The sequence below is a fragment of the Lactuca virosa genome, chromosome 6 (genome assembly GCF_052849685.1).
Source record: "Lactuca virosa cultivar CGN04683 chromosome 6, Lactuca_virosa_CGN04683_v6, whole genome shotgun sequence".
Lineage (NCBI taxonomy): Eukaryota > Viridiplantae > Streptophyta > Magnoliopsida > Asterales > Asteraceae > Lactuca > Lactuca virosa.
Window position 1 is genome coordinate 74,187,816 of NC_136431.1, and position 25,728 is coordinate 74,213,543.

General features: G+C 34.9%; 4 protein-coding genes across 5 annotated transcripts; 3 read left to right on the forward strand and 1 right to left on the reverse strand.

Moving 5' to 3' along the window:
• Positions 1 to 1,030: 1,030 nt before the first annotated feature.
• LOC145118809 (uncharacterized protein At2g27730, mitochondrial-like) lies at positions 1,031 to 3,031 on the reverse strand. Of its 2 annotated transcripts, none has more exons than XM_079054471.1 (4): positions 2,901 to 3,031; positions 1,894 to 2,040; positions 1,633 to 1,671; positions 1,031 to 1,402 (listed from the first exon to the last, which is right to left on the reverse strand). In XM_079054471.1, exons 2-4 carry the CDS (start codon positions 1,993 to 1,995, stop codon positions 1,193 to 1,195), a joined length of 351 nt encoding a protein of 116 aa, XP_078910597.1. In that variant the 5' UTR covers positions 1,996 to 2,040; positions 2,901 to 3,031; the 3' UTR covers positions 1,031 to 1,192. The 2 variants fall into 2 exon arrangements, with proteins under 2 accessions (XP_078910597.1, XP_078910598.1); XM_079054472.1 differs by having other exon boundaries at positions 2,753 to 2,907.
• A 2,679-nt stretch (positions 3,032 to 5,710) lies between these two features.
• Positions 5,711 to 9,572, forward strand: LOC145120029 (sec23/sec24 transport family protein). The gene is made up of 13 exons (XM_079055816.1): positions 5,711 to 6,161; positions 6,542 to 6,607; positions 6,730 to 6,783; positions 6,871 to 7,043; positions 7,142 to 7,325; positions 7,399 to 7,544; positions 7,679 to 7,833; positions 7,918 to 7,999; positions 8,075 to 8,190; positions 8,250 to 8,445; positions 8,530 to 8,807; positions 8,884 to 9,098; positions 9,170 to 9,572. Exons 1-13 carry the CDS (start codon positions 5,834 to 5,836, stop codon positions 9,379 to 9,381), a joined length of 2,205 nt encoding a protein of 734 aa, XP_078911942.1. The 5' UTR covers positions 5,711 to 5,833; the 3' UTR covers positions 9,382 to 9,572.
• A 4,402-nt stretch (positions 9,573 to 13,974) lies between these two features.
• LOC145120371 (Calcium-binding EF-hand family protein) lies at positions 13,975 to 15,715 on the forward strand. The gene is made up of 5 exons (XM_079056198.1): positions 13,975 to 14,572; positions 14,810 to 14,856; positions 14,942 to 15,117; positions 15,209 to 15,227; positions 15,349 to 15,715. Exons 1-5 carry the CDS (start codon positions 14,176 to 14,178, stop codon positions 15,454 to 15,456), a joined length of 747 nt encoding a protein of 248 aa, XP_078912324.1. The 5' UTR covers positions 13,975 to 14,175; the 3' UTR covers positions 15,457 to 15,715.
• A 7,932-nt stretch (positions 15,716 to 23,647) lies between these two features.
• Positions 23,648 to 25,460, forward strand: LOC145121637 (uncharacterized). Its single transcript, XM_079057352.1, has 3 exons — positions 23,648 to 23,891; positions 24,373 to 24,885; positions 25,285 to 25,460. Exons 1-3 carry the CDS (start codon positions 23,648 to 23,650, stop codon positions 25,458 to 25,460), a joined length of 933 nt encoding a protein of 310 aa, XP_078913478.1.
• The last annotated feature ends 268 nt before the right edge of the window (positions 25,461 to 25,728 follow it).

Consider the following 25,728-nt stretch of genomic DNA (forward strand, 5'->3'; position numbering starts at 1 on the left):
TAAAGCCAAATCCGTTTTATTTATTAAATATTTACTAGTTCTTAGGGGAGAGCTTTAGAACCACTGAAACCGGAACCGGGCTGGATTTAGTAACAAGGCTTGATTATCGATTCAGTTCGGTTCTACAAAACCCAGTTAAAAAATCGAAACTTGACTGAAATTTTAATAGTCAGGAAATTCATGCAAATATTTTTGAAAATATTATCTCATTATCCTAATCTATTCCTAATTGAAGTGTGTTATGATTTATGAGATGCGTTTGTAGAATTTGTCATCAAAGGTATTATTTTTTTTTATTTTTTTGTTTCAGCACTTATTTATTATTAATTTTTTTTAATTCATCCAGTTTTTAAAAATATGCATAAGTCACTCATATGAAGTCAAATTACTTGATTTTTTTCCAACATGTTATTTTGATTAGATATTGAATCAGTTACAAGCCCAGAAAGACAGCATATCAATGTTGCATATAATCTATTTCAACATTTTTTCTTTAGAATCTTTCCCGTTTTTTAAAATGTGCATAATAACCATTCATATTAAGTCGGAATTACTTGATTTTATAGTTGAAACTTGGTTATTTGATTTGTATTAAACTTAGCTTTTCCAAAGCTAGTCCCGACGAGTGGTTATCTAATGTATCCATTCACAAGCTTCGACCTTGGGTAAACATGTCCTTAAAAAAATGTATATGGTTGGATCCATCAAATTTCCAAATAATTCTTATTTTATTTTTATTTTTAAATTTTTTTTAGTAACATTTAAATTATATAAATGTAGATATTAGTAATTTTACTATTTTAAGATAATTTAGCTACCATGACTTCATAGTAGCTAATATCAAAACGTTGTTTAAAGAAATCAGTGTTGTAAAAGTCAGTCAACTCGGTCGAGTACTAGTTCATAAATTCTCAGACTCGGACCAACTCGGTCAAATTCAATATAACATACAGTTAGGTCAAAAATGATGATTTCTTTTTTCTTTTTAGTTGGAGCCTTGAAATGAAAAGAAAAAAAAAACATGAATGAATTCGGGTCTGAAGAGTATGTTTTAATATGAAAACAATCATATATGGATTACAAAACAAAGCAAAAGCACCAAGATTGGTGATAAAATCATGTAAATTTTTATTGTTTTCAAGTCTTGAATGAAAAGGGACTTAAAAAAGGAAACACCTTATTGAGTGAGTCTTCAATCATGAAGGTCTTCAGGGGTCTTTTTGTCTTTTGACAAAAGATACCATCCAAGAGCACTAAGACCAGTTACAACACCAGCTACAACTGCATAGTTCTTGTGCATATCTGTTGATACTCCTACAACTTTTGCTGATGTGGACTCACTTGCTTTTGCATCACCTGCTACTCCACTTGCTGATGCTGGTGTCTCTTCAGGTTTAGGTCCCTGAAACACAATCGTTTCACTATCAACCAAATGACTAAAATACCCTTTACAGTCCACAAACAGAAGAATCTTGTGTGTTCAACTCAACATCTCCCAATTCTTTCTAATACGGCTTTTTTCCTTTTTACACTTTCAAAGTTGCCCAAAAGAATATATTCTGTAATTTTTCATGTGTGTGTGTGTGTGTGAGAGAGAGAGAGAGAGAGAGAGAGAGAGAGAGAGAGAGAGACCTTTTGTGCAAGCTTCTCCAATTTCTCTCGCTCGGTTTTCTGGAGGAGAAAAATGGAATTTAGATAAGGACCAAAAATATATATAAACTGAGAAAAACATTTACTTTCGATGCTAAGGGATATAATATATCAAAAAGATGTTAAACTTTTAGGTAGTATTTTTGTAAAACAACAATGAATATAAACACATATTTTTCACAAAATGCACATGTCTCTTTATGATTTCATGAATCAAATCTGAATTAACAATTACTGAATTACCTTGATGTAGACATTCTCTGCAGCCTTCTCCTCCTCACCAAGTACTTTGCCACCACTTGAGAACCTGCGAGATACATATCTAACCATCTGTCTTGTTGCCATGATGAGGTGTCTTTAATTGTTATAACTTCAAAACTGTGAAAGAATCTGCATATCCATCATAAGTTTTGAATATGAATGACAAATCTTTTCTCAAACAGGATTGATAATATTATGACAAGTAGAGTTATTTCATTAATCATATGCTTATTCAAGAAATCTTGAAGTTTGTAGAGTGAATTAATCTAACTTTATGCTAAAATTGGACACAATATATTATGGTAACATTAACCTTGAAAAAGTGACTCCAATTGTTTGTATCTTAACTATATGTTCTCAAATGCTAAATAAAAGAGAACAATTTCATGTCAAGGCAACAAAATGGTCGATAAGCTGTAACAGAGGCCATGATAACTCGAGCAATTTCCATGATAACTCCACACTGAGTATGAGTATGTGTGGACTAAGAAGAAGCACTAGAACCCTATCTGCCATTTTGCCTCATTCATATGAAATCAAATTTATGTTTCTCAGAGTGGACATATACAATTGTTAATGCGCTGACTACCTTAATACAAGACATCAACTGGCTTGTAATCAGCATTCGATTAAAATTAATTCTGAAATGAGCTCATGTTAGAAGCTTAGTGTAAATTCGAGCAAAGAGAAATAACACATAAAGAGAATCAAGGGCGTGAATAATCACATGTGTGTAGTTATGTGTGTATATTGACATGAACAGTGAACACATAGGTAAGTCAATCGCAGCTCAATATGAATATAATAGTGTTATGATTTGTAATCGAAATGTGGAAATTACATGTAGAAAACCTAAATGTCATCTAACAAATTTGTCAATCTACGCAACAAATCTGCAACTTTCCAGGTAGCCACAAAAAACAAAGATCATAAACAAGAATCTGCACAAATTTGTTGCTCAGAGAAGAAGAGGATCATAAGACGCTTACCAGAGATAGATCCAAGCTGAGAAAGAGAGGTTTTGGGTTTATTTCGATTTGACGACTCCTGCAGTCCTGCTTGAAAGAGAACGGACAAAAACTCAACGGATTGGGCTTTTGGCCCGAATATTTGTTTTATTGAGGATACTATCGAAACCCTTTAATCTTTTAAGATCGGTTCTAAAATAGTTTCGTCTATTTTTTTGGACTCTTAGAAAAGTTTGGTATTTGTGTGTATTTTTCAAATAACTTTATAGTTTTTTTTTGTTTGGTTTCAGTATTTTTTTGGTTTATAGGTTTTGATTTTGAGTTTTTCCGTTAAAAAAATATGTAATTAAGATTAAATGATATATTAGGATTTACTAAAAACAGTACACTAAAACTTAACAAAAGAAATAAGGTAACAAGTTAGGGAATATGTAATTATGTGTAACGTTCCGAATTTCAAACTTAAATTTTCATTTTTTACAGAAATAAGCATTCAAATATTATTTCCATAAGTATAATAAAAATAACCATTTGTTCAAACATGTTAAATTGTGATCAAAACCAAAGTAGTAACATAGATAGTAAAATAAAATCAAATGAAGTCTCTACAAAACATATTCATGGATGTGATACAATGAGTCAAAATTATTCTTTTTGTTATCAAAACAAACTGAAATATTTAAGTTAAACGAGTAAGTATAAAGTTTAGTGAGTTTATCAATATAACATATACTCATTTAATGATATTTAGGGGTGATAATCGTGTTGTATTCAGGTTGGCGGTCGCAAGTTGACGAGTTGACATGTCATAATATATCAACCCGAACACGGCCCATATAATTATGTAGATCATGGGTCATATAATTATGTAGATGATGGGTTGATGAGTTGGGAAAATCAACTTGAACACGGCACGACCCACCAACCTGTTTACTTATAATGCGGTTAGTGGGTTGCATGTCAGATTGGTTGTGGATCGCGGGTTATATTCGAGTTCGTGGGTTTGTAGGTCAAATTCCATAAATAAAGTTGATAATTAAACATGGATAAATTCAAAAAAAAAATGTGCAAACATATTTGAATTTCAGCAAACTTAAACATCCAAAAGAAAATTCAAAACATTCATGCAAACATATCCAAACTAAACAGATAAATTCAAGTTCTAATAGCTATAATTTTCTTTTTTTTTTTCTCCTAAAAACAAAATCTTTTGTCAATTCTTCAACCTTCAAGTAGAAACAATATGTAATGTTAAATTTGACTTCTTAAAAGATACATAAGTAAAAATCTAAAATTGACATTAAAAAAAAACTCAAAACGCCAACTTAAACTTTATTAGAATTTGTAGTCTGTGTTTGTCTTCGTCAACGTTCATACCCAAATGTTTTGAGTTTAGAAGCATTGAAGCGACAATATCTTAAATGTCAATCCAATTTTATGAGGTTTAGAAGGGAGTTTATGATTTCAGATTCTCTTGAAGTGTCGAAAATCAGAAGACATTGTATATTTTTCTTCTTATTTATTTCTTTCTATTTTTTTTTTTTTCTAGTATGTTTCCAAGTAAATCATTTTTTTCATTATTCTTATTTTCTCGGTTTCATAAGCATTGAAGCAACAACCTCTTGACTGCTAATCTAACTTTTTGATATTTAGAAGTTTCTAATTTTAGATTCTCTTGAAGTGTTGAAAAATTATAAGGTAACTTTCTGTCTTCTGATTATTTTTTTTATCGTAAGCAAATATGAGTTTTTTTTTTTTTTTTTTGATAATGTAATATAACTTTCTAATAGAGCTGTTAAATATATTTTGGTTATGTATTTAAGATTTTTTTAGTAAATGGCATGAATGGTCCATGTGGTTTGGGTAATTTGCACGTTTTGTCCATAATTTGTTTTTTTTTAACTCGGACTGTCTCTACCATATATTTTTGTTGTGTCTCTGATCCCTACCAAACATAAAAAGGTCATTTTACCCTCATATATTTTCTTTTTAAATCAAATTATTATTATTATTATTATTATTATATATTTTTGTTGCGTCTCTGATATGCATCGTCATCGATCTGTACCATCGTCTTCAATCTGCAACATCACCGCTTTTATATCGACTGATCTGCGGAAAAAAAACATCACCGGATTTCTACCTTCGCATCATCCATCTTTGTCACATTCGTCGTTGTCGCATCCACATCCACGAACTTAATCACTCTCTTTTTCTTCTCATACGGATTTTGTGTTTGATAAGTGGTTAGGATTTTTGGATTTCATTTTTCATTTGAATGCATTTCTGGTTTAAATGGGTTCAAGTAGAGTGTTTTTCCGGTGGCAAGGGTAATGATGATTTACCCCGGTAGCTGAGTTGGTGGTGATTTACTCTGCTGACAAAGCTGGTGGTGATTTACTCCGATGACATATACTATGGTGGCAATACTCTCCAGAAATAGTGGAACATAACGGGTGCAAAACTGTTAAAGGATTAAGGGGATCGATGTTTTTAAACTAGATTAATTATAAATAAATAACAATAAACTAAAAAAGAAAAATAATATATAGCCAATAAATAAATAAATAAGGGTAAAATGGTATTTTTATGTATGGAAGAGACTAAAGATGCAACAAAAATATATAGTAGGGAGGGTCCAAATTAATAAAATAAATTAGGGACCAAATGCATAAATTACAAACCACAGGGACCATTCATGTAAATTACTCTATTTTTTAAATATGTCAAAATGGGAAAACCGTTTCTGCCTACCCGACCCATGCTACACAGAGTAGTCAATGGAAATCTTACGTGGCACAAAATGATTTGCTGATGGTACGTGGAATGTCAAACACAGGAAACTGCTAACAAGCGCCGGAGATACAGACACCCATCCGCAATCATACGCACCCGCCATATTCTCCGCCCTGATCGGAAAAATACAAAAACTCCCAAAAAGATTTTTACTAATAATGGCGGTGCGTGCGACGGTGATACGGTTTCCGTCGGACCCGGATGCGCAGGATTCGTCGGCTGTGCCGTGGGGAGTGACGGTGACGCCGTTCGCCTCCAAGGACGAGAACGGTAACTCGCCTGTGTATGGATCGGGCGGAGATTTGATCCCTAGATGCGAGAATTGTTGGGCGTACTACAACACCTACTGTGACCAAGATCAGTGGGCGTGGACTTGCTCCCTATGTGGAACCCTAAATGGCCTCTCATCTGAAACAATTTCTCGTTACTCTCGCCCCGAATCTGCCCCCGAGAACATGTCTTCCTTCATCGACCTCGAAATGCCTCGTAATCTCCACATTCTCTCTCTCTCTACAAACATTAAATATATTAATATATGTCCAATTACCTTATGCATTGTTCAATTTAGTTATGAGTTGGGGACTAGGTATTGAGAAATCCTGTTAAAAGTTTCTTGATTGAGCTCCAGTCAAGATTCCAGACCTCAAAATGCATGCTCGAAAATCCAATCTTATAGAAATGGAGAATTGGCATTGTTGTAGGTTTTATTCAGTTTTTCTTCGTTGTCAATGCAAATGTAGCCTAGTACAAAATTTGATATTTCTTAAACTGGAAATGATTTGATTTACAGGTTTTGAAGTTCTCAATTCTTCTAATTGTAGATTTTGATATTCATAAGCTTATACTCATCTCTTTCTATGCTGCAGTGGAAGCTTCAGAGGAGGAGGATATGCAAGCACGGCCTGTTTATGTTGCTGCTATTGATTTGGCTTGTAAGATTGTTCTGTTTATTACTTGTTCTACAGATTATGGTTGCTGAAACAATATGCATCATCTTTCTTTTCGACATGACACTTTTACATGAACTTAATCAACATTCACTTACTTTTTTCAGCATCAGATGAGTTCTTAGAACTTACAAAAAGTGCATTGTTAGCAGCTTTAGAAGGTTGGTATTCCCATCACAATCATCCAGACTCTTAATCCATACCTTCTCCAATAAGTTATTGATCGTAAAATCTACTTCAAATTACAGCTCTTGCCCCTGGTTCACTTTTTGGGCTTGCTACATTCAGCCACAAATTAGGTTTATACGACGTACAAGGCCCTATCCCTGTGGTCAAAAATGTCTTTTTACCCGCAGACTCTGATGGAACCCTACCAATTGAGCTTGAAGATGCCATGCCATTGTTTTCATTCTTGGCTCCAGTAAGTTCAATGACAAATTTAACCCTCACCCTCATAATCTCATATCAAATCATGTCAAGAAATGAAAAATCTTGAATACCCTTTCATCTTTTCTACAGGTGGAAACTTGTAAAGATAGAATTGCATCTGCACTCGAAACTTTAAGGCCAACATCATCATGGGATAGTACAGGTGGCGGACAAGGATTGGATAGAATCTTGCTTGGAGGAAGAGGCTTTGGTTTAGCAATGGAAACACTCATCTCATACCTTGGATCTGAACATGGCAACACTTTTGCATTAGGTTTATTGCTTTAATCCTTCTTATTTTTCATTTAATGATTTTGAGTTTCTTAATTCTAAAATTGTATTTTCAGCTAGAATATTTGCTTTTTTATCTGGACCTCCTGATTATGGACCTGGTCAACTTGACACAAGAAGATATGGTGAACAATATGCTAGTAAAGGAGAGGATGCTGAGCTGGCATTACTCCCTGAACAAACACCATTTTACAAAGATTTGGTACTAATCTTATTTTACTATTATTTATTAGTTTATTACAAACTTACATTACCTATATTGGTAAAATAAGAGTAAAGTATGTTGCTTTTTCCTGCAGTTTACGATTTTACCCTTATGAATTTTATACTTTACAGGCTGCTGTTGCTGTTCAAGCAGGTGTATGCATAGACATACTTGCTGTCACAAATGAGTATACAGATTTAGCATCTTTAAAATTTCTTAGCATTGATAGTGGAGGCTCATTGTTTTTATACCCAAATACTGATGACTCAACACTTCCTCAAGACATGTAAGCAACAAAAAATAAGCTTTAAATAATCTTTTAAAAGTTTAAGGTTATTAAATTTTTTAATAATCTTTTTTCTTTTTGAAGGTATCGAATGTTAACTCGCCCATATGCATTCAATTGTATCATGCGATTAAGAACATCAACTGAATTCAAACATGGGAATTCTGTGAGTTATTATCATTATTATTATTCTTTGGATTAATTTCAAGAAAACCATTGAATTGTTGTTATTTTCTTCCAGTATGGACATTTCTTCCCTGATCCACAATATGAAAATGTTCAACATGTTATTTGCTGTGATTCTTATGCCACATATGCATACGACTTTGACTTTGCAAATAACTACGGGTTTTCAAGGTAAAAAAAAAAAATTCATATTCCAATTTCGCAATTTCCCTAATCTTATTATCTTGCAGACACACTGCAGAGCTTCCTATGCTACAATTAGCTTTTCAATACACAGTAATCGTCCCCCCTACAGAAACAAATTCCAAATATACCCTCAAAAGACGCCTCAGAATCCGAACCATGCAATTTGGAGTCGCTCATAACTTCAATGAATTATACGATAGCGTTGACCCGGAAGTCGTTCTTTCTATTCTTGTTCACAAGGTAATTAATCAATTAATCAAATAAAAATAAACCGATTACCACATTTTGATTCGTGCTGACGTGGCGTGTCATGTGTCATGCCAGGTCATACTGGCGTCATCAAGTGAAGGAGTTAGAGAAGGGCGAATGCTGTTACATGATTGGCTTGTGATCCTTACAGCTCAATATAACGAAGTGATTAAAACTGGTGTTACTGAATATGGAAGCTCAAGTGGGTCCCTCATCGATGTTACTTTTTCACAATGTCCACAATTACAAGCTTTGCCTCGATTGGTTTTTGCTTTGTTGAGAAACCCTCTTTTGAGGTTTCATGAAGAAGGGATTCATCCCGATTATCGCATTTATCTTCAATGCTTGTTTAGGTATGTGAAGTCAAAGTCAAAGTCAAATTCAAATAGTCAAGTAGTCAAACCTAATATTTATGTAAATTTGATGTAGTGGGCTAGAAGCGAGTAGTTTACACCGAGCAATATATCCATTGCTGACGTCATACGCGACTCCCGATAAATTAGCTTACCCACGCCACTCATTGAGCCGAGCCGCTTTGCTAACAAGTGAAAGCCCGATTTTCTTTCTTGATGCTTTCACTACTCTTATTGTTTTTTACTCCTCTACAGCTGACCCCACCTTACCTTATCCTCCACCCCACGACTGTAAGTCTGTTTTTTTTTTTTTTTTCTCTTTTAAAATAAATAAATATAAAAAATTCATTTTTTTTTTTTAGGTTTGTTGAGGAGGGAGATAAATAAAGTGAAGCAAGAGAGAAGTATGACGCCTAGGTTGGTGTTTATAAGAGGGGGACAAGAGGATGCGAGTGTGTTTGAGAATTATTTGATCGAAGAACAGGATGTTGATGGAAGTGGGTTTTCTAGTGTTATGGGATTTGTTTCGTTTCTTGAAGAGATTAGTCAGAGTGTTCTTGAATATATCAAATAGATACAAAAAGAAATGTAGATATTTGAAATTCATTTTTGGAGGGACGTTTGTTTTGTGTAATAAGGGTGTATTTTGTTTAGTGGTTAGAGATCATTGATCAGAATCAGAATTATACACATGGATTTGGTTTATTTTAATATTGCAAATTTGGAAAAAGTTAGGAAAAAGAGGGTTTTAGATTATTGTTTGAATTTGATTGAAGATTAGTAATTGCGTATGCTAAGTTTATGATGATTTTCGAAGTATATTGTTATTATTAAAAATGTGGGGAAATGAATGGAGGCTGAACTACTGCTTATTTTAGTTATGTGGAGAAATGTTGCGTAGGGATTTTCTATTTTTGTACTACTTTGACAATGTCACGACTCATGAGGATAAGGTCAGAAATGTCTTTTGACTTGGATGATGTCGATGTAGGTCCCATGATGTATCTTTATCCCTACATCATAACTAGACACAACCATTCATTATTAAGCTATGATACAACCATTCATTATTAAGCTATGATGGATTAGTTATAAAACTAGTTGACAACCGAAATTGATAAACTATGTGAAATATATAAAATAATATGTATAAGATTAAATTTTATTTTTATAATTAGTAAATGATATATTTGAAAGAATTTAAGAAAAAAAAATCAATAAGCTTGTTGAAACTTCAGTCTGGGTGTATATATATATATATATATATATATATATATATATATATATATATATATATATATATATACTTCTTGTGTTTGGGAAACATGAAAACATAAAAAATAAAAACTTGAAAAATGAGATAATTTATAAGTTAGTTGTAATGAACCGACCGATAAGAAATATCGCACTGTAACTATCAAACTCTTATCCGTATTCCTTTGTTTTATCTCAAACCCTAAAGATGTTAACTTGGGGTATTAAGGAGGAGTTCAATGATTCTCTTCTTCTTTCATAAATCCCAAAATCTATCCATAATATTTTTCTATATCTTGGTCTTTTTTTAAAAAATATTGTTTATTTATTGATTTAAGTTCCAATTTTTTTATATATAAATATTCATCTTCAAGCCTTTAAGTTATGTAGAATATCATTATATAAATGATCTTTGAATAATTGATAGTCAAATCTTGATCCTTATTTTGTTTGAAAGACATAATAATTTGTTTTTTATATTATAAAGAGTCGCAATACAAATATATATTTTGTCAACACTAATTATTCCTTACAATTTATAATTATGATTGCGTCTAAAAATATAGATTTGTTAACAACCGTAAAATAGTATTTTAATTCCTACAATAACAAATGCATTGTTATTAATTTAAGTAGCATTATCTATAACCATACATATAACATATTTTTACAGTCTAATATAACAAATTATACCACTATTTCACATAAAGATAAAAGAAACTGATAAAAAGCTTAATATAAAATAAAGTTGTTAGTTTATTATATCGAATAATTAATTTTAGAGTTAATTATAAGGATTATCCTTGTCCCCCGGTTTGTGCAATCTACGTGTCATTATATTAATAGGGTACGTCAATCCAATACAAACACTGTAACATCTCATATTTACAGCAAAATTTTTCATTTTTAATTAAAATAAAACTTCACATTTATAGAATTCGAGTTAAGAAAATCATTTGTTCCAAAGTACAATGTTTAAAAATAAGAGTAATATAGTAAACTTGGAATCTCCATTGCTGCTGATGAATGTTTACAGTTACGTCTTCGCCTTCCCACGATCATCACTGGTACATGAAAAACATTTAATCCACAACTATAAGCCAAAGCTTAGTGAATTCCCCTAAAATACCATACACCACAACATACATACAATGCATGAACACCAGACCCACAATCACAAAGACTGGATTGCCCTCGGGCCCACAACCACAAAGACTGGATTGCCACTGGGTAGGTTGGCCTACCGCCTCAACCCAACCGCCCACTTGAGCCTCCAGTCTATGATTGGTTCCTCTCTCATGCCTACGGCTTAGAGCCAACCCGCACATGGTATCTTGGCCTACCGCACGAAGCAGGTCCGCCTCAACCTGACTCATCCCCATATGTCGACAGATATAATCAAACAAGCAATCAAGAAAACATATAAGTACATGCAACTATCTACACGAATCCACCTGTCTAACAACTCACTACCGCATAATAGGCCTCTCCCAGCACACTACGCCACTACTGGAAAATCTATAAGGAATACATAACTATATGTAACCAGAGGTGAGATAGACATCCGAACATGTGATCCCAATCGAGAGCCACAACCAAACAAGGAACATGTAAGAAAGCCTAGATCAACAGTTCTCAGGCTATCCTACATGACCACATACAACCCTTAGGGCACTCCACTTGACGATAACCAACCTACTGGTACTCTAACCAACATACCATTACTCCCATACACGTAGTATAGTGAGGAAACTCACCTGAATTGGAGACCCAAGAAACACCGCGACACGTTCACTCTCTGCACTGATTGTTCCCTGGAACCGACTAGCACTAAAACACGATAGAACCTTAATCAATAACCTAATTCTTCCAAGTTTGACCCAAAGTCAAATTGGTCAAAAAGTCAACGATCAACGGTCACCATGTCAACGATTCCCCACGACGTGACATGCTATTGGTCACGATGTGGCCAGCTAAAGACAAAACAGTCGGGGTTCCAAACTTCACCACGTCGTGGTTACTAGCAGAATGTCATTTCTCTCATAAAGAACTTAATCCATACAAATCAAGGTCCAAATTCCCATATCTACTCTCTAACACTGACTTAATGGATAAAGTTTCCAAATTTATCCATTAGGACTCTATACCAAGGCTAGATCTAACATTCTAAGTACATTAAGTCCTTAATAAGGCTATAACTTGAGCTAGAACACAAGATACACCAAACATTGTCCTTTTTCTTATTCCACAAAAGTCTAATGACCTAGAAACTCCATCCCAAGCCATTGAGTTCTTCAAAGTCCAAGAGCTTCCAAGGAAATGACCAAAATCATACAAAAAGGACCTAAATTTGTATCAAGAAGAACATAAGTCAAGATGAGAGCTTTATACATTTAAACACTCAGAAATCTGGAGAAGATAGTAGATCCAAGTTCCCTCCTCGATCCCTTGCACCAAGATGGACTTCATTCCTTCACAAACTTCGCCAAATCAAGGGAACAACCCCAAAAACAAGCCACCAAGCTCAAACTTAAGGAAATAAGGCTAAAGCTTCGAGATGGGGAGATGGAGGCTGAAGAAGGTGACCTAGAATGGGAGTTAAGGTGTTTATATATGGGAGAAACCCTAAAAATCCCGGGTTTGGGCTGCAACGGCTGCCACGTCGTGGCCATCCTCTTACCATGTTGTGGAGCCCACCATATATGCACATTCCATATTAACCTTACCACGTCGTGGGCATCCATGCACCACGTCGTGGCCTAGGTTTTCTTTAAAAAACCTCATCTTTGATTTCGTTAAATCTTAATTGATCTATTCAGGAAAAACGAGATGTTACAAATACAACATAAAATAAACGAGTTTTGGTAAGATATTTCAACCCGTTATTTAAACGAGTTGGCATGACACGCTACAAAAATTAAACGAGTAATGTTAGAGTTGGGAATTTCAACTCGAAAATGATCCGTTTATTTATATGCTAGTTTTTTTAGTTCTTAAAATAAATTAGTAAGACCCATAAGTAAAATAAAACATTTGGGTTTAGTCACTTTGTAATGTGGAAATGACTTAGCCGTTTATGTCAAGGACTTTGTTTTCAGTTTTTTGTGGTCTCCCAAACTACAATCCCCTTAACCATTCCATCCTCCTCATGATCTTGCCCTCTGCCTCACAAACTCTTATTCTTTTCATTTTGCCCTCTAAACTTACTATGCATTTATTCATTCCACCTCCCAACTAGTATTTTTTCTTTTCCACCTACCAAACTCCTAATTTTTCATTCTTCAAACTCACCTGACATGACACATTTTAAGGTATACCCTTAACTCGAAACCCGACATGAACTTGACATGAAAATAAATGGGTCGGGTTAGGGTCAAACTCTTTCAATCCGTTTACTGTTTCGACACGACACGAATCCAACATGACAAAACACATTTTCCAGATCTACTCAACCCTCACCATCAATATGTTCCAAACCATTGCTACTGGATCCATTCCAATATAGTCTCGTCAGAAAACACACACACACATGCTAAGTAAGCGAAAACATCATACCCTTCTTCTCTATTCACATATTCCACCCTAAATAAAATAGGATCTTGGGTCCAGTCGATGTGTAGATCTAGATTGAGAATCATTCTGTAGGCGAAACCACATGCGTGTTTGTCTTATCTATGGTTCCATTAGCTATTTTTGGATTTTTGGATAAACCCTAATTTTTGGCTATTGTTTTCTAAGTCATTAAGAAATTGTTTTTATAAATTTATCTAAATTTTATTATATAATCAAAAAATTATTTTGTATGAGAAGATTTAAAAAAAAAAAAAAAAAAGAATGTTTTGACTTTTGAACTTTGAATATTGGTCAAGTTGACCTTTGCAATTTTGAAGGTAAATATCGGTTCTCCGATGATGCTCGAATTTATCTGGACCTGTAAATGTATAGCGTTAAGCAAGGCGATGTGTCGCAGAAGGATCCATAGCGAGTGCTGTTACGCGTAACTTTTCCCCACCATCCTCCCAATTTCTTCAAAAACCGCTATCAATTTCTTCAATCGATCTTATATACATACAATTTACAAACCCCAGAATCCCCAATCTAAAAATTCAGAAACATGTCCTACTCCCATTACTCTACAGGCAACACCACCTCCCCTTCTGCACCGCCGGTGCCGGAAAACCAATCTCAACCCGGCGTCGGTTACCCCTACCAACGTCCACCACAATCTCAACAATCTAATTACAATTACAATTACGGGCAGCCTCAGAACCCGACTAGTGCTGGTGGGTATGGTTCGCAATATGGATACGCGCCACCGACGCCATCGTTTCCACCAGGTACTCACCCGGAAATTATCCGGAACTTTCAGATGGTGGATTCAGATCGGAGCGGGTTTATAGATGCCAAAGAATTGCAGCGGGCTTTATCTTCTGGATATCAGCAGTTTAGCCTTCGGACTATCCGCTTGCTCATATTCCAATTTGGGAATCCCGCTGATCCTCACCGAATTGGTTTGTTTTCTGTTTTGCTCTTGATTTGATTAAATCTATCGATCGTATTTCAAATTCAAGCGTTTAGGAAACTGTTGGGAGCTGATTAGGTCAATTTTTTCCCCAATTCCTAACCAATGATTCAATGAACACGAACTCAATTTGTTTATATATTCTAATGTCCATGTTTTGGATTCGATCATTGTTTGCCTTTATGTTCATTCTCTCATTATGCATGTTCCGTTTCTTGTTTCTCAGGTCCCAAAGAGTTTTCTGAGTTATGGAATTGTCTTGGACAATGGCGGGTGAGTCATCAATTCCATTCCCTCATTGTAGATTTGCCAATTCCATTCCTTCTCCCTAATTTCTTGTTTCTTTTGTACACATTAGGCTATCTTTGAAAGATTTGATAGGGACAGAAGTGGAAAGATTGATGCAGCTGAATTAAGAGATGCCCTTTACAGTCTTGGATATGCAATTCCACCGACTGTTCTTCAACTCTTGATCGCAAAATATGATGACCAAAGTGGGAGGAGACCCGATCTTTCCTTTGACAGTTTTGTCGAGTAAGGCTATTTCCGTAAATTCACCTTTTCCATTTTCAACATTCAAAGCTCCCAACTTTTACTTATTATCTACTCATTTATCAATTTTCAGGTGTGGAATGATTGTGAAGGTGAGCATCTTGTTCTTGTTTTCCTTATTATAATAATCAGGAATTAGTTACTTTTTGGAATTAGACCAATATCACAAAGGGCAAAATGGTCATATTTAATAAATGTTTTTCTTTTTTGCAGGGTTTGACAGAGAAGTTTAAGGAGAAGGATACACGATACACGGGTTCAGCCACTCTTTCATATGAGACTTTTATGACTATGGTGATTCCATTTCTTGCAGCTGAATAAGCAAATATGTAAAAAGTAAAAGTTTGTGACTTTTAGGTTCATTTTGGTTTTCTTTTTTGTGGATTTGTTTGAGTAAATCTTTTTGTTTGAGTAAATCTAAGATGTAAACATGGGAATGAGATGATTGTAGATCTTGAAGCAATTCATGGGTTGTTAAAAGTGTATGTCTTTAAAGCTCAAGATTTAACAAAAAAATTTCTTGTGTTATATGTGAAAAATTGTTTATACAAATACATCATTGTATATCTATTTAACCAAATTACTATTTTAATTACCATTTTTACTCATATTTTGTATTGCGAAATCCTAATATTTCACAATCTATATCTTTTGAAGTTATGTTTTGATTGTCTAACATGTTGGAGTTGTTTGGTTTTATATCTACTTATTTAATGTTATTTATATTTTCAAATACGTTCTCGATATTTTATTACATGTGTTTAATTAGGTTATTTATTGAGGCAAACGTCGTCATCAAGTGAAATATACCATTTTTATTCATATACGCTCGTTTAACAAAGCACACATTTTTCTCGTTGAAGGTTCTGAGAAAAACAAAGTGTTCCAACAGTTTTTTTTTTTTAATCAACAACAAATGATGTCATCACATATATCCAATGTCAGCTGCCACATAACCAAGATGAAGTATAACCTTAAGAGCTAAGCGATGAAATAAGTACACTTTCAATAAATAAGTGACTATTTTTGACACGAGACCTTGTTATTATTTGTGTAGTTATCTATGTTATTGTTATAATCAAATGGGTCTCATAACTGTTGGTGATTTTGTATCATCAATGTGTATTTAAGTGTAATGGATTGATTTGTTGACCAAAATTCAATCTTGATGAATATTAAACAAGTAAGAAATGTGCGGAGTGCACATTTGTTTAAATTTATTCAAGATTCAAAGTAGACTGTCATTTAGAGGCGATGCCCCTAAACGAACGGGGGTCCGGGGGCAGCGCCCCTGGGAGCGGGGTCCAACGGGCGGCAGCCCCTGGCGGGGTCCAAGGGGCAGATCCCCTGGCTGGGGTTGAACTGAATTTTCTGTAAATGAACCCGGTTTTTGACTTCATTTTGACCTTTATTAAGAATCCGATTTTGGTGACTGTTATTGGTTTTGACAGTTAGAGTAGTTTTTGGACAAAGAAAACTGCCTTGACAGTTTTCAGACAAATGAACTACTTAATCTTTTTGGTCATCATTTTTCCTGGTATAACAACAATCACGAAATTCATAACAACCATATTTTCTGTTCTTGTTCTCATTTCTGAGTCTTATCCGATTAAAGGTTGGGAGTACCACCCAAATACTTTAATCTGAAAGTGTATACACAATTCTCAGAATTCCCAAGGCTATTATTATCTCGAATTTCAAACAACAACCACTCGCCACCCACACTTCCCTTTCTTCCTCTTCCCTCTGAAGACCCTACTCCTCTCAACCGGTGACAATATCACGATGACAAAATCTTTAATCGAAATCAAACCTAGCACCATCGCAAACATCAAAATTTTGGGTACAAATTCTACAATGTAGACATAGTGTGACAAAGCATACTTGAGAAGGGAAACATATTAATAAAAGAATATCAATTAACTATTTATCTACAAAACTCCACTAGAAAAACTATTACGAACCCCAAAATTTCATCATTCTTCTAAGCTACGTTGCATCTCCTTCCTTCTCTCCAATCGTTCATCAATAACCTCCACCAGATTCACCGACTCAACAACGATCTATAGATCATTATCGATGAATTGACTGAGATACCCTTGTGCTATGATCCACGAGATAGAAGCCAATTAATTGATCCCTCGCTAATTGCATGCTTATTCGACACCCTACTAAGATTTTTATCGTCATATCCAAATATGTTATTATTTTTCAATTTGACCTTCCACCACATATCATGTTTGAATGCTAACATAAGACCGTCACTGAAGAGCAACATGTTTTCCATTTGTTGTAGTTGATGATGATAGCAATGGGTTAATTATTTTTGGAACTTCTAGTGAAATTAAACTTGTTTGATTGATTATATAGATTAGTTAATACCACCTTGGTTATTTATTACATTAATAACGATATGACATTTGGTGGTGATTAGACTCTTTGGTGCCTTCTTGGTTAGAAAGATAAGTTAGACATAGCTAAGGTAGGGGAAAAGGGTCGTGATTAGAGGCAAATAGTCATGGTTAGAGGCAATATATATTTCATATAACTTTTATTAATTTTTAGAATAGATACAACTTTTATTAATCCTTTAGAGACCTTCAACAACAGTAACCCAAACATGATTGCCGAAGAGTACAACACACAGCTTGCGTTGCATGGGGACGAGATTCAAAAAGGATAAGAAAGAAAGTCAACCCCCATGTTGAAAAATTGTGTCGTACTTTATATGAAAAAAAAAAAAAACCAAAATGATTCAGAATTTGCAACGGATTCCTTCAAGTACAGAAATGACAAGAGGATTGGGTTATCTTCACAAAGAAAACAAGAGTGACAATAAAAATAAAAATGGTTATTGATTTTCTCTTCTCAATGTATGAAAAAAAACAGATCGCGAGTCCTATATTGTTGAGGTTATGTATTCTCTGGGTTGTGTTGTTTTTGTTTGTGTTTAATATTGGTTGTGTTGGTATTTTGTTAAATTTTACTCTAAATGTTATGGATTAATTGGTATTTGTTGTTTGAATGAAATTGTAATGTTTTTTTGTTGGTTTGATAATGGTAGTTGAAGTTTGCATGAAATGGTTTGTAATTGTAGTTTGCATGAAATGATTGTTGTTTTTGTAATTGTAGTTTGCATAAAATGGTAATATACTTTTGTTGTTGTTGATAATTTGCATGAAATGGTTGTTGATAATTTGCATGAAATGGTAATGTATTTTCATTGTAATTGTAGTTTACTTGAAATGGTAATGTACTTTCGTTGTAATTGTAGTTCGCATTAAACGTCGTGATTTTTTTTTTGAAAAATTAATACATATAAATTTGTACAAATATTCATAAAAATTAATCAATTGCAAATACTTACAAGAAAAAAAAACTAAAAAAATACTTAAAAATTCGCAGAACCAGTAGGCAAATTTTAGGGAACCATAGAGACCATATACATAATATTTGGGCACATGTTTAGTTTGATGTGATGAGGAAAGCCACGTAAGCCAAGGAGGCCATGTGTGATACTCTAACTTCATTTGGAAGACGTTGGCAAAAAAAATTAGACATACAAGTTATTGAAACCAAAAAGACCAAAGGTATATAAGGTTTAATAGTTGTTGGAATCCTAAGTCGTGGATACCAAAAATCTTGGAGAACAAGCAACCTAGTATTTGGCAAGTTGATCCTTGCTAGTTTCCTAATTTAAATTGTACAATTCGATTCAATTTATCTATATAAACAATCTAGCCCTGTTAGGGTAAAATATATTGGTATTAGAGCCAAGAACATAGGGATTTGAGATTGAATTACTAACCTGTTGACAAGGCAGTCAACATGTCGGAAGGAGAAAGAGGAGGAGGAGCTGCTCTGGTGAGAATCAAGGAAGTATGAACGACTTCCATGCAATGTCCGATGCTTACACCCACCAATTACACTGTGTAGGCTATGAGGATGAAAGTGGTTCTCTAAATCCACAAAGTCTGGGCTGTGATTGATCCAGGAACAGAGGAGAATGAAGAAAAGGATTACCTGGAAATGGGGCTGTTGTATCAGGCGATTATGGAGACTTTGATCATGTAAATCGGAGATGTGGAGTCCTCAAAGGCGCCGTGAGACGCAATCATAGCCAGACACGTGGGTGCTGACTGCATGGAGGAGGCTAGGTTACAAACCCTGATGGCATAATTCGACCGATTGAAGATGTCTGAATCGGAATCAATTGACAATTTTGTGGAATATTTTCTGGATTAGCCTCAAAATCGCCAGCCCTAGGAGAAGTAATTGATGATACTAAGATTGTGAAGAAGTTTCTCAAATCATTACCCAGAGCGAAGTTTATTCACATAGTGGCTTCGTTGGAACATGTTTTAGACCTAAAAACTGTGGGCTTCGAGGATGTGGTTGGAAGGCACAAGGCGTATGAGGAGCGAATCAAGGAGTAAGACGCCGATGAGAATGATAAATCGAAGGTGTTGTTGGTGAAAAAGTTGTCTGGTTCTCAGGGTGGAACGAAAGGAAAAGGGACAATAAAAGGGTTTAATGGGGCAAGTGAGTCCAAACAAACGAATCAGACCTTACATGGTGGTAAGTCCAATTCGCAAAAGCCCAAAGTTGACCAATCCAATTCGAATTATGTCACAACTAGCATTTTCGGCTAGGAAATTATGTTTACCTGTAATCAACTCTTGTATAATTTGTAACTTTACGTTGATATTATGCATTATGCTCATTCAAAATCAACTATTTGAACCAAAAACTCACTCGTGAAGTTCAAAACCTAATTCAATACATCTCATATACTCAACTGTGGGTTTGAAACCCTAATATCCCGGTTCAAACTCAGAATGGACCAGGATCCTTTTATTGGGCCTATTGGGCCAGTAAACTTTCAATTTAGCTATTTTGGGCCAAGGAACTCCATTTGGGCTCTAAATGGACCCACTTTCATTAAACTATAACCTTTTGGGCCATGTTGGGCCTAAAATGTCTCACTTCATTTTCATGGGCCTTAATGGGCCATGAACAACCTTCTTGAACTTAAATGGGCCGAAAACCCATTATGTTCACCCTTTTGGGCCGTAAACCCACTTCTTTATCATTTTTGGGCCGTAATCCCTCATATGGGCCCAATGGGCCGAAAACTTCTACATTGGGCCTTGTAATTTCAAGAATATACAACATTAGCCCAACATACTTTTTATTTCTTTCCCTCCTCTCTCCTTCTCGGTTTTGTAAAAAAAGGATAAATAAGAGGATAATTAGGGTGTTGCCACCTAATTATTGTTTAATGGATTTCCAAGCAATTAACCCACATATCTCTAGGAGTAATCCTTCATGTAATAACCACACATAAAATCATTCCCTTCCTCTTCTTCTAGTCTCGGCCGAGAGCACCCACAACACCCCCATTTTCCACTTCACAATCACTAACAATTCCTCTCATATCTCTCTATAACACCAAGAAATATTCTACCTTTTTTCTTCTAAAATTCATGAACTAGAGTGTGTTTTACCAAAGTTTTCATCAAAGATCATCACTCTTAGGTAAGCTACTCTCTAAGTATGATGATTAACTTCATTTTATGATAATCTTTCACTCCTTAACACTCTATTTCATGATCATGCTTCTTAGAACTCCTTAAGTTCGAAAATCACATCAAAGGAGCTTGCTAAGGCCGAAATCTCCCTCATCCTTCATCCAAAAACCGAATCCATCAAACCAATGTGAGTTCATACCCCCTATTTTTGGTTTTTACTATGTTTTGGGGGAGAATACAAGTTGTTTTGTGTAGATCTATGTGTATATGCATGATTATGTGTGTTCAAAATGTTATATGTTGTGATTATGTGTTATAGGCTTCATAAACTCTAAAATATACTAAAATATGATGATTTTTGTAGAACATAACACTTGATACAACTTATTGTGCAAAGAAAAGTTTTCAAACATTTCAAGGTTGTTTAAACTAAGAAAAATCGCATAAGAGGGCCAAAAATGACAAAAAAAAGTGAAGTTATTATATAACTCACGGTTTTGAAGGGACCAAAAAGGATTTATTTGAATAAATATGGATCTTTATGGTATTTATGATTTTAAAAGGGCTAAAAGTGTAAATTCTCACAAATGGGCCTCATATTGGGCTTTCACGGTTTTTGGGCTAAATTTGTAAATTTTTGGACTTTTGTGGGCTTAAGTGTCATTTCAAACAAAGTTGAGCCAAAAATGTTATCTTTCGGTTATAAGGGCTGAAAATGATAATTTTATCAAACTTAGGCCAAAAAGGAATTATTTCTATGCTTTTGGGCAGAAAATGATTTTTTGACAAAAAGTGGGGTTAAAAATGTTATTTTACTCAAATCAAGCCCTTAAATGTAAACTTTTGGTTTTAAAGGACCTAAAGTGTCATTTTTACCAAAAATGTGCATAAATTGTAAATTTTTGGTTTTAAGGACCAAAAATGTCTTTTTACAAAAAGTGAGCCTTTTATGTTATTTTGGTGAACAATTAAGCTTAACCAACCAACGTAACAACAAACGGATTAATTACGTCATTTACACTTTAATTGGGCCTAGAATATATATTACATGTTTATTGGGCCTTAGTGGTCCATTTACATGCTTGTTAGGCCTGGAATATTCATTACATGTTTAATTGGGCCTCAGTGGTCCATGTACATGCTTGTTGGACCTGGAATATTCATTACATGTTTATGGGCCTTAGTGGTCCATTTACATGCTTGTTGGGCCTGGAATATTCATTACATGTTTATTGGGCCTTAGTAGTCCATTTACATGCTTGTTGGGCCTGAAATATCCATCTTCATACTCGTTGGGCCTTGAAAACTAAATACATTCATGGAAACAATATATATTGTGCAATTTCATATTCGTGTAAATTCAGTTAAGGATCTTGTGAGACACTTCGTTTGACACCTATCGAGTGTACAACCGTAACCTGTAGTTATAACCAGAGTCTCCTAAAGGGAGAGCGGGAGTTTGTGTATAGATCTATACGGGGTTGACACCCCACACCTGAGCTGTTCGCTACAGTTAGACTAGGCCAGTCTAGGGTGACAAACCTTACCTTAACAAGTTGGTGTCTGAAAAGCGTCAAGACATGCGGATTAGTCATTATCAAGTATGGTTATAACAACTCACTTAGAGGAATTAACTCCATTATAAAATTTACGGAATACAATTTCTGTTGATAACACGGTAACATATACACATTGGTACTCAATCTTAGGGTGTTAAGATCACAACGTTTTATAGACAGACAATAACGGATTGTCTGGGACCATTCACTTTATACATTTTCAAATATTAACACACATGCATTAATACAAGATCGGACACAAGCATTTCAAATCGTTTTTCAGAAAATATCGGATTTTCTGGTGTTTACAAAGTAATACAAAACATTTTACTCAAACATGCTTATGAACTCACCAACATTATATGTGTTGACGTTTTCAAATTAACTTGTATTCTCAGGAAATCGTTAAGCTGAAAGGTCGACAGGAACATGTGGAAATTGTCATATTTTGTATCATCATACATTAACTATTTGGGCATGTAATATTTAATACAATACTTAATGTAAACAATGATGGTTGTATTTGGTATGTATGATGATGGTGTTTGTCATGTTTCATTTATATTCACTGTGATGATATTACAAGATGAAGCCACCCAACCCCCGGACGTTTCCGTCGTCTGGTTCGGGGGTGTGACAAATTATAACCCAAATAAGAATAAAACAAAGAAGGATCAATCCAAAGTTATTTGTTATCGGTGCGATCAACCGGGCCACTTCGCATCTCAATGTCCGGACCGAATCCAAAAATTGCAAGAAAGTAATTTTACCGAAAGCGACGACAATGATGAGACCGTATTTTTACACGAAACCATGTTTTTAAATGAAGAAAAAGTGATACCGTCTCGATACGAATCACAAGATAGCGATGTGTGGTATTTAGATAACGAGGCAAGTAATCATATGACGTCAAACCAATCATTTTTCTCCGAACTTGATGAAGGTATAACCGGGAGGGTTAAATATAGAGATAATTTGTGTGTAAAAATCAAAGGAAAAGGTGTTATACTTTTCCAAGGGAAGAAGGTTCAATAAAGGCTGATAACGGAGATTTACTACATATCAAATCTCAAGTACAACATTATTAGTCTCGGTCAGGAAACAGAAGTCGGGTGTGATATCCGGATGAAAGAAAACTACCTCACCATGCACAATGTTGACAACTGTTTACTCATGAAGGTGAAAAGAACTCCAAACCGACTTTATAAAATAAAATTACAAACATGAGTACTTATTTTCCTTCATTCGAAACTAAGTGAAGATACATGGCGATGGCATGCGAGACTTGGACAAATGAATTTCGAGTCAATGAAAAAGATGTCTAAAAATGGTCTAGTCAAAGGATTACCCCAATTTGATCATGAGAATCAACTATGTGAATCTTGCTTGGTGGGCAAGCAAACAAGAAAGTCATTCTCGACTATGACGACATACAAAGCAAAACGACCATTGGAACTACTTCACGGTGATTTATGCGGTCCGATCACACCGGCAACTAAGGGTCAAAATCGATATGTCTTCACACTAGTTGATGACTTTTCACGATTTATGTGGATTTATCTCATAAAAGAAAAGAGTGAGGCGTTTACACACTTCAAAAAATTCAAAGCTTTGGCGGAGAATGAAATTGGAAAGCCTTTGAAAGTATTTAGAAGTGATCGAGGAAGTGAGTTTACTTCTCTTAAGTTTAATTCTTTTTGTGATCAAAACGGAGTCAAACGCCACCTTACCACCCCATATTCACCGCAACAAAACGGATTTATGGAACGAAGAAACCGAACACTTATGGACATGACACGAAGCATAATGAAGGCAATGCATGTTCCAACTTATGAGGAGAAGCGGTAAATCACTCTACAAATCTAATTAATCGCATTTACATACGATTCCTTGGCGATACAACTCCATACGAAAAGTTGTATAAAAGAAAATCAAATTTAGAAAATGTTCGTATTTTTGGGTGTCTAGCACATGCAAAAGTTGAACCGGTAAATCTCAAGAAGTTTGATGCAAGATCAAGACCACTAATACATCTTGGTTCCGAACCGGGTACGAAAGCCTATAACTATTTAACCCGAAAACACTAAAAATAATCGTGAGTCGAGATGTTATTTTTGCTGAAACCAAATGGTGGGATTGGGTTAAAGAAGAAATAACTGACAATGAAGAACCAAGCACATTCATAGTACCATGGGACTACTCGGAAGACGAGGCGAACAACAATCAAGGAAACGATGTAAACAATGATCCAATTGAACCGATTAAATCGGGTCATGAGTTTGAAGACAGAACGGAAGTACAAGATAATGAACAACCAATTACGGTCAACAATAATGTTCAACAAGGAGTTGCAAACCAAAGGCCCTCGAGAACAAGAGTACCTCCAAAACGATTTGAAGATTATGAGCTTGATCTTGATAATCTCGTAGAACTTCTCCTAACAACCAATGAAGAGCCGATATCGGTTGAAGAGGCGAAGAAAAAACCGGAGTGGGTCAAAGCCATGTATGCAGAAATCAATTCGATAAACAAGAATAATACTTGGACTCTCGTGAACAAGCTTATAGGGGTGAAGCCAATCAGACTCAAATGGGTGTTCGAATTGAAGAAAAACTTAGATGACACCATTAATAAATACAAGGCAAGGTTGGTTGCTAAAGGTTACGTGTAACAACCCGATATTGATTTTCTAGAAGTATTTGCACCGGTAGCTCAAATCAAAACTATCCGTTTTCTCATAGCCATAACCGCTACTAATGGGTGAGAGCTACATCACTTAGATGTTAAAACGGCGTTCTCACATGGATAACTAAAAGAAACCGTTTACGTGTCACAACCGGAACGTTATATAAAGAAAGGAAATGAGCATAAAGTGTATCGTCTTACAAAAGCACTATATGGTCTAAGACAAGCACATCGAGCATAAAACACAAAGCTTGACGGGATTTTGAAGAGTATGAAATTTCAAAAGTGCATGAAAGAACCATCGGTGTACCGGAAATATGAAGGAGCTAACTTGTTAATTTCAACAATTTATGTTGATGACTTATTTGTCACAGGTACAAGTTTGAGCATGATTAAAAGATTCAAGATAGGGATATCAAAGAATTTCGAGATGTCGGATCTTGGAAGATTAACTTACTACCTTGGCATTGAAGTTAAACGAAGAAATGGGGATTACTATAAACCAAGAAGCGTATGCACAACGCATTCTAAAAGAAGTCGGTTTACATGATTGCAATCCGACCCACATTCCAATGGAACCGGAAAATAAATTGTCGAAGGCCGAAGATGAACCCGAAATCGACCCGACATAATATCGAAAAGTGGTAGGATGCCTTAGATATCTCTTGCAAACAAGACCCGATATGGCATACACAATTGGAGTTGTTAGCCGATACATGCAAAGTCCAAAAGAATCACATGGTGGTGCAATCAAACATATCCTAAGGTACTTACGAGGAACAACGGGATACAAAATCAAGTAAGAGAGAAGGAGACAA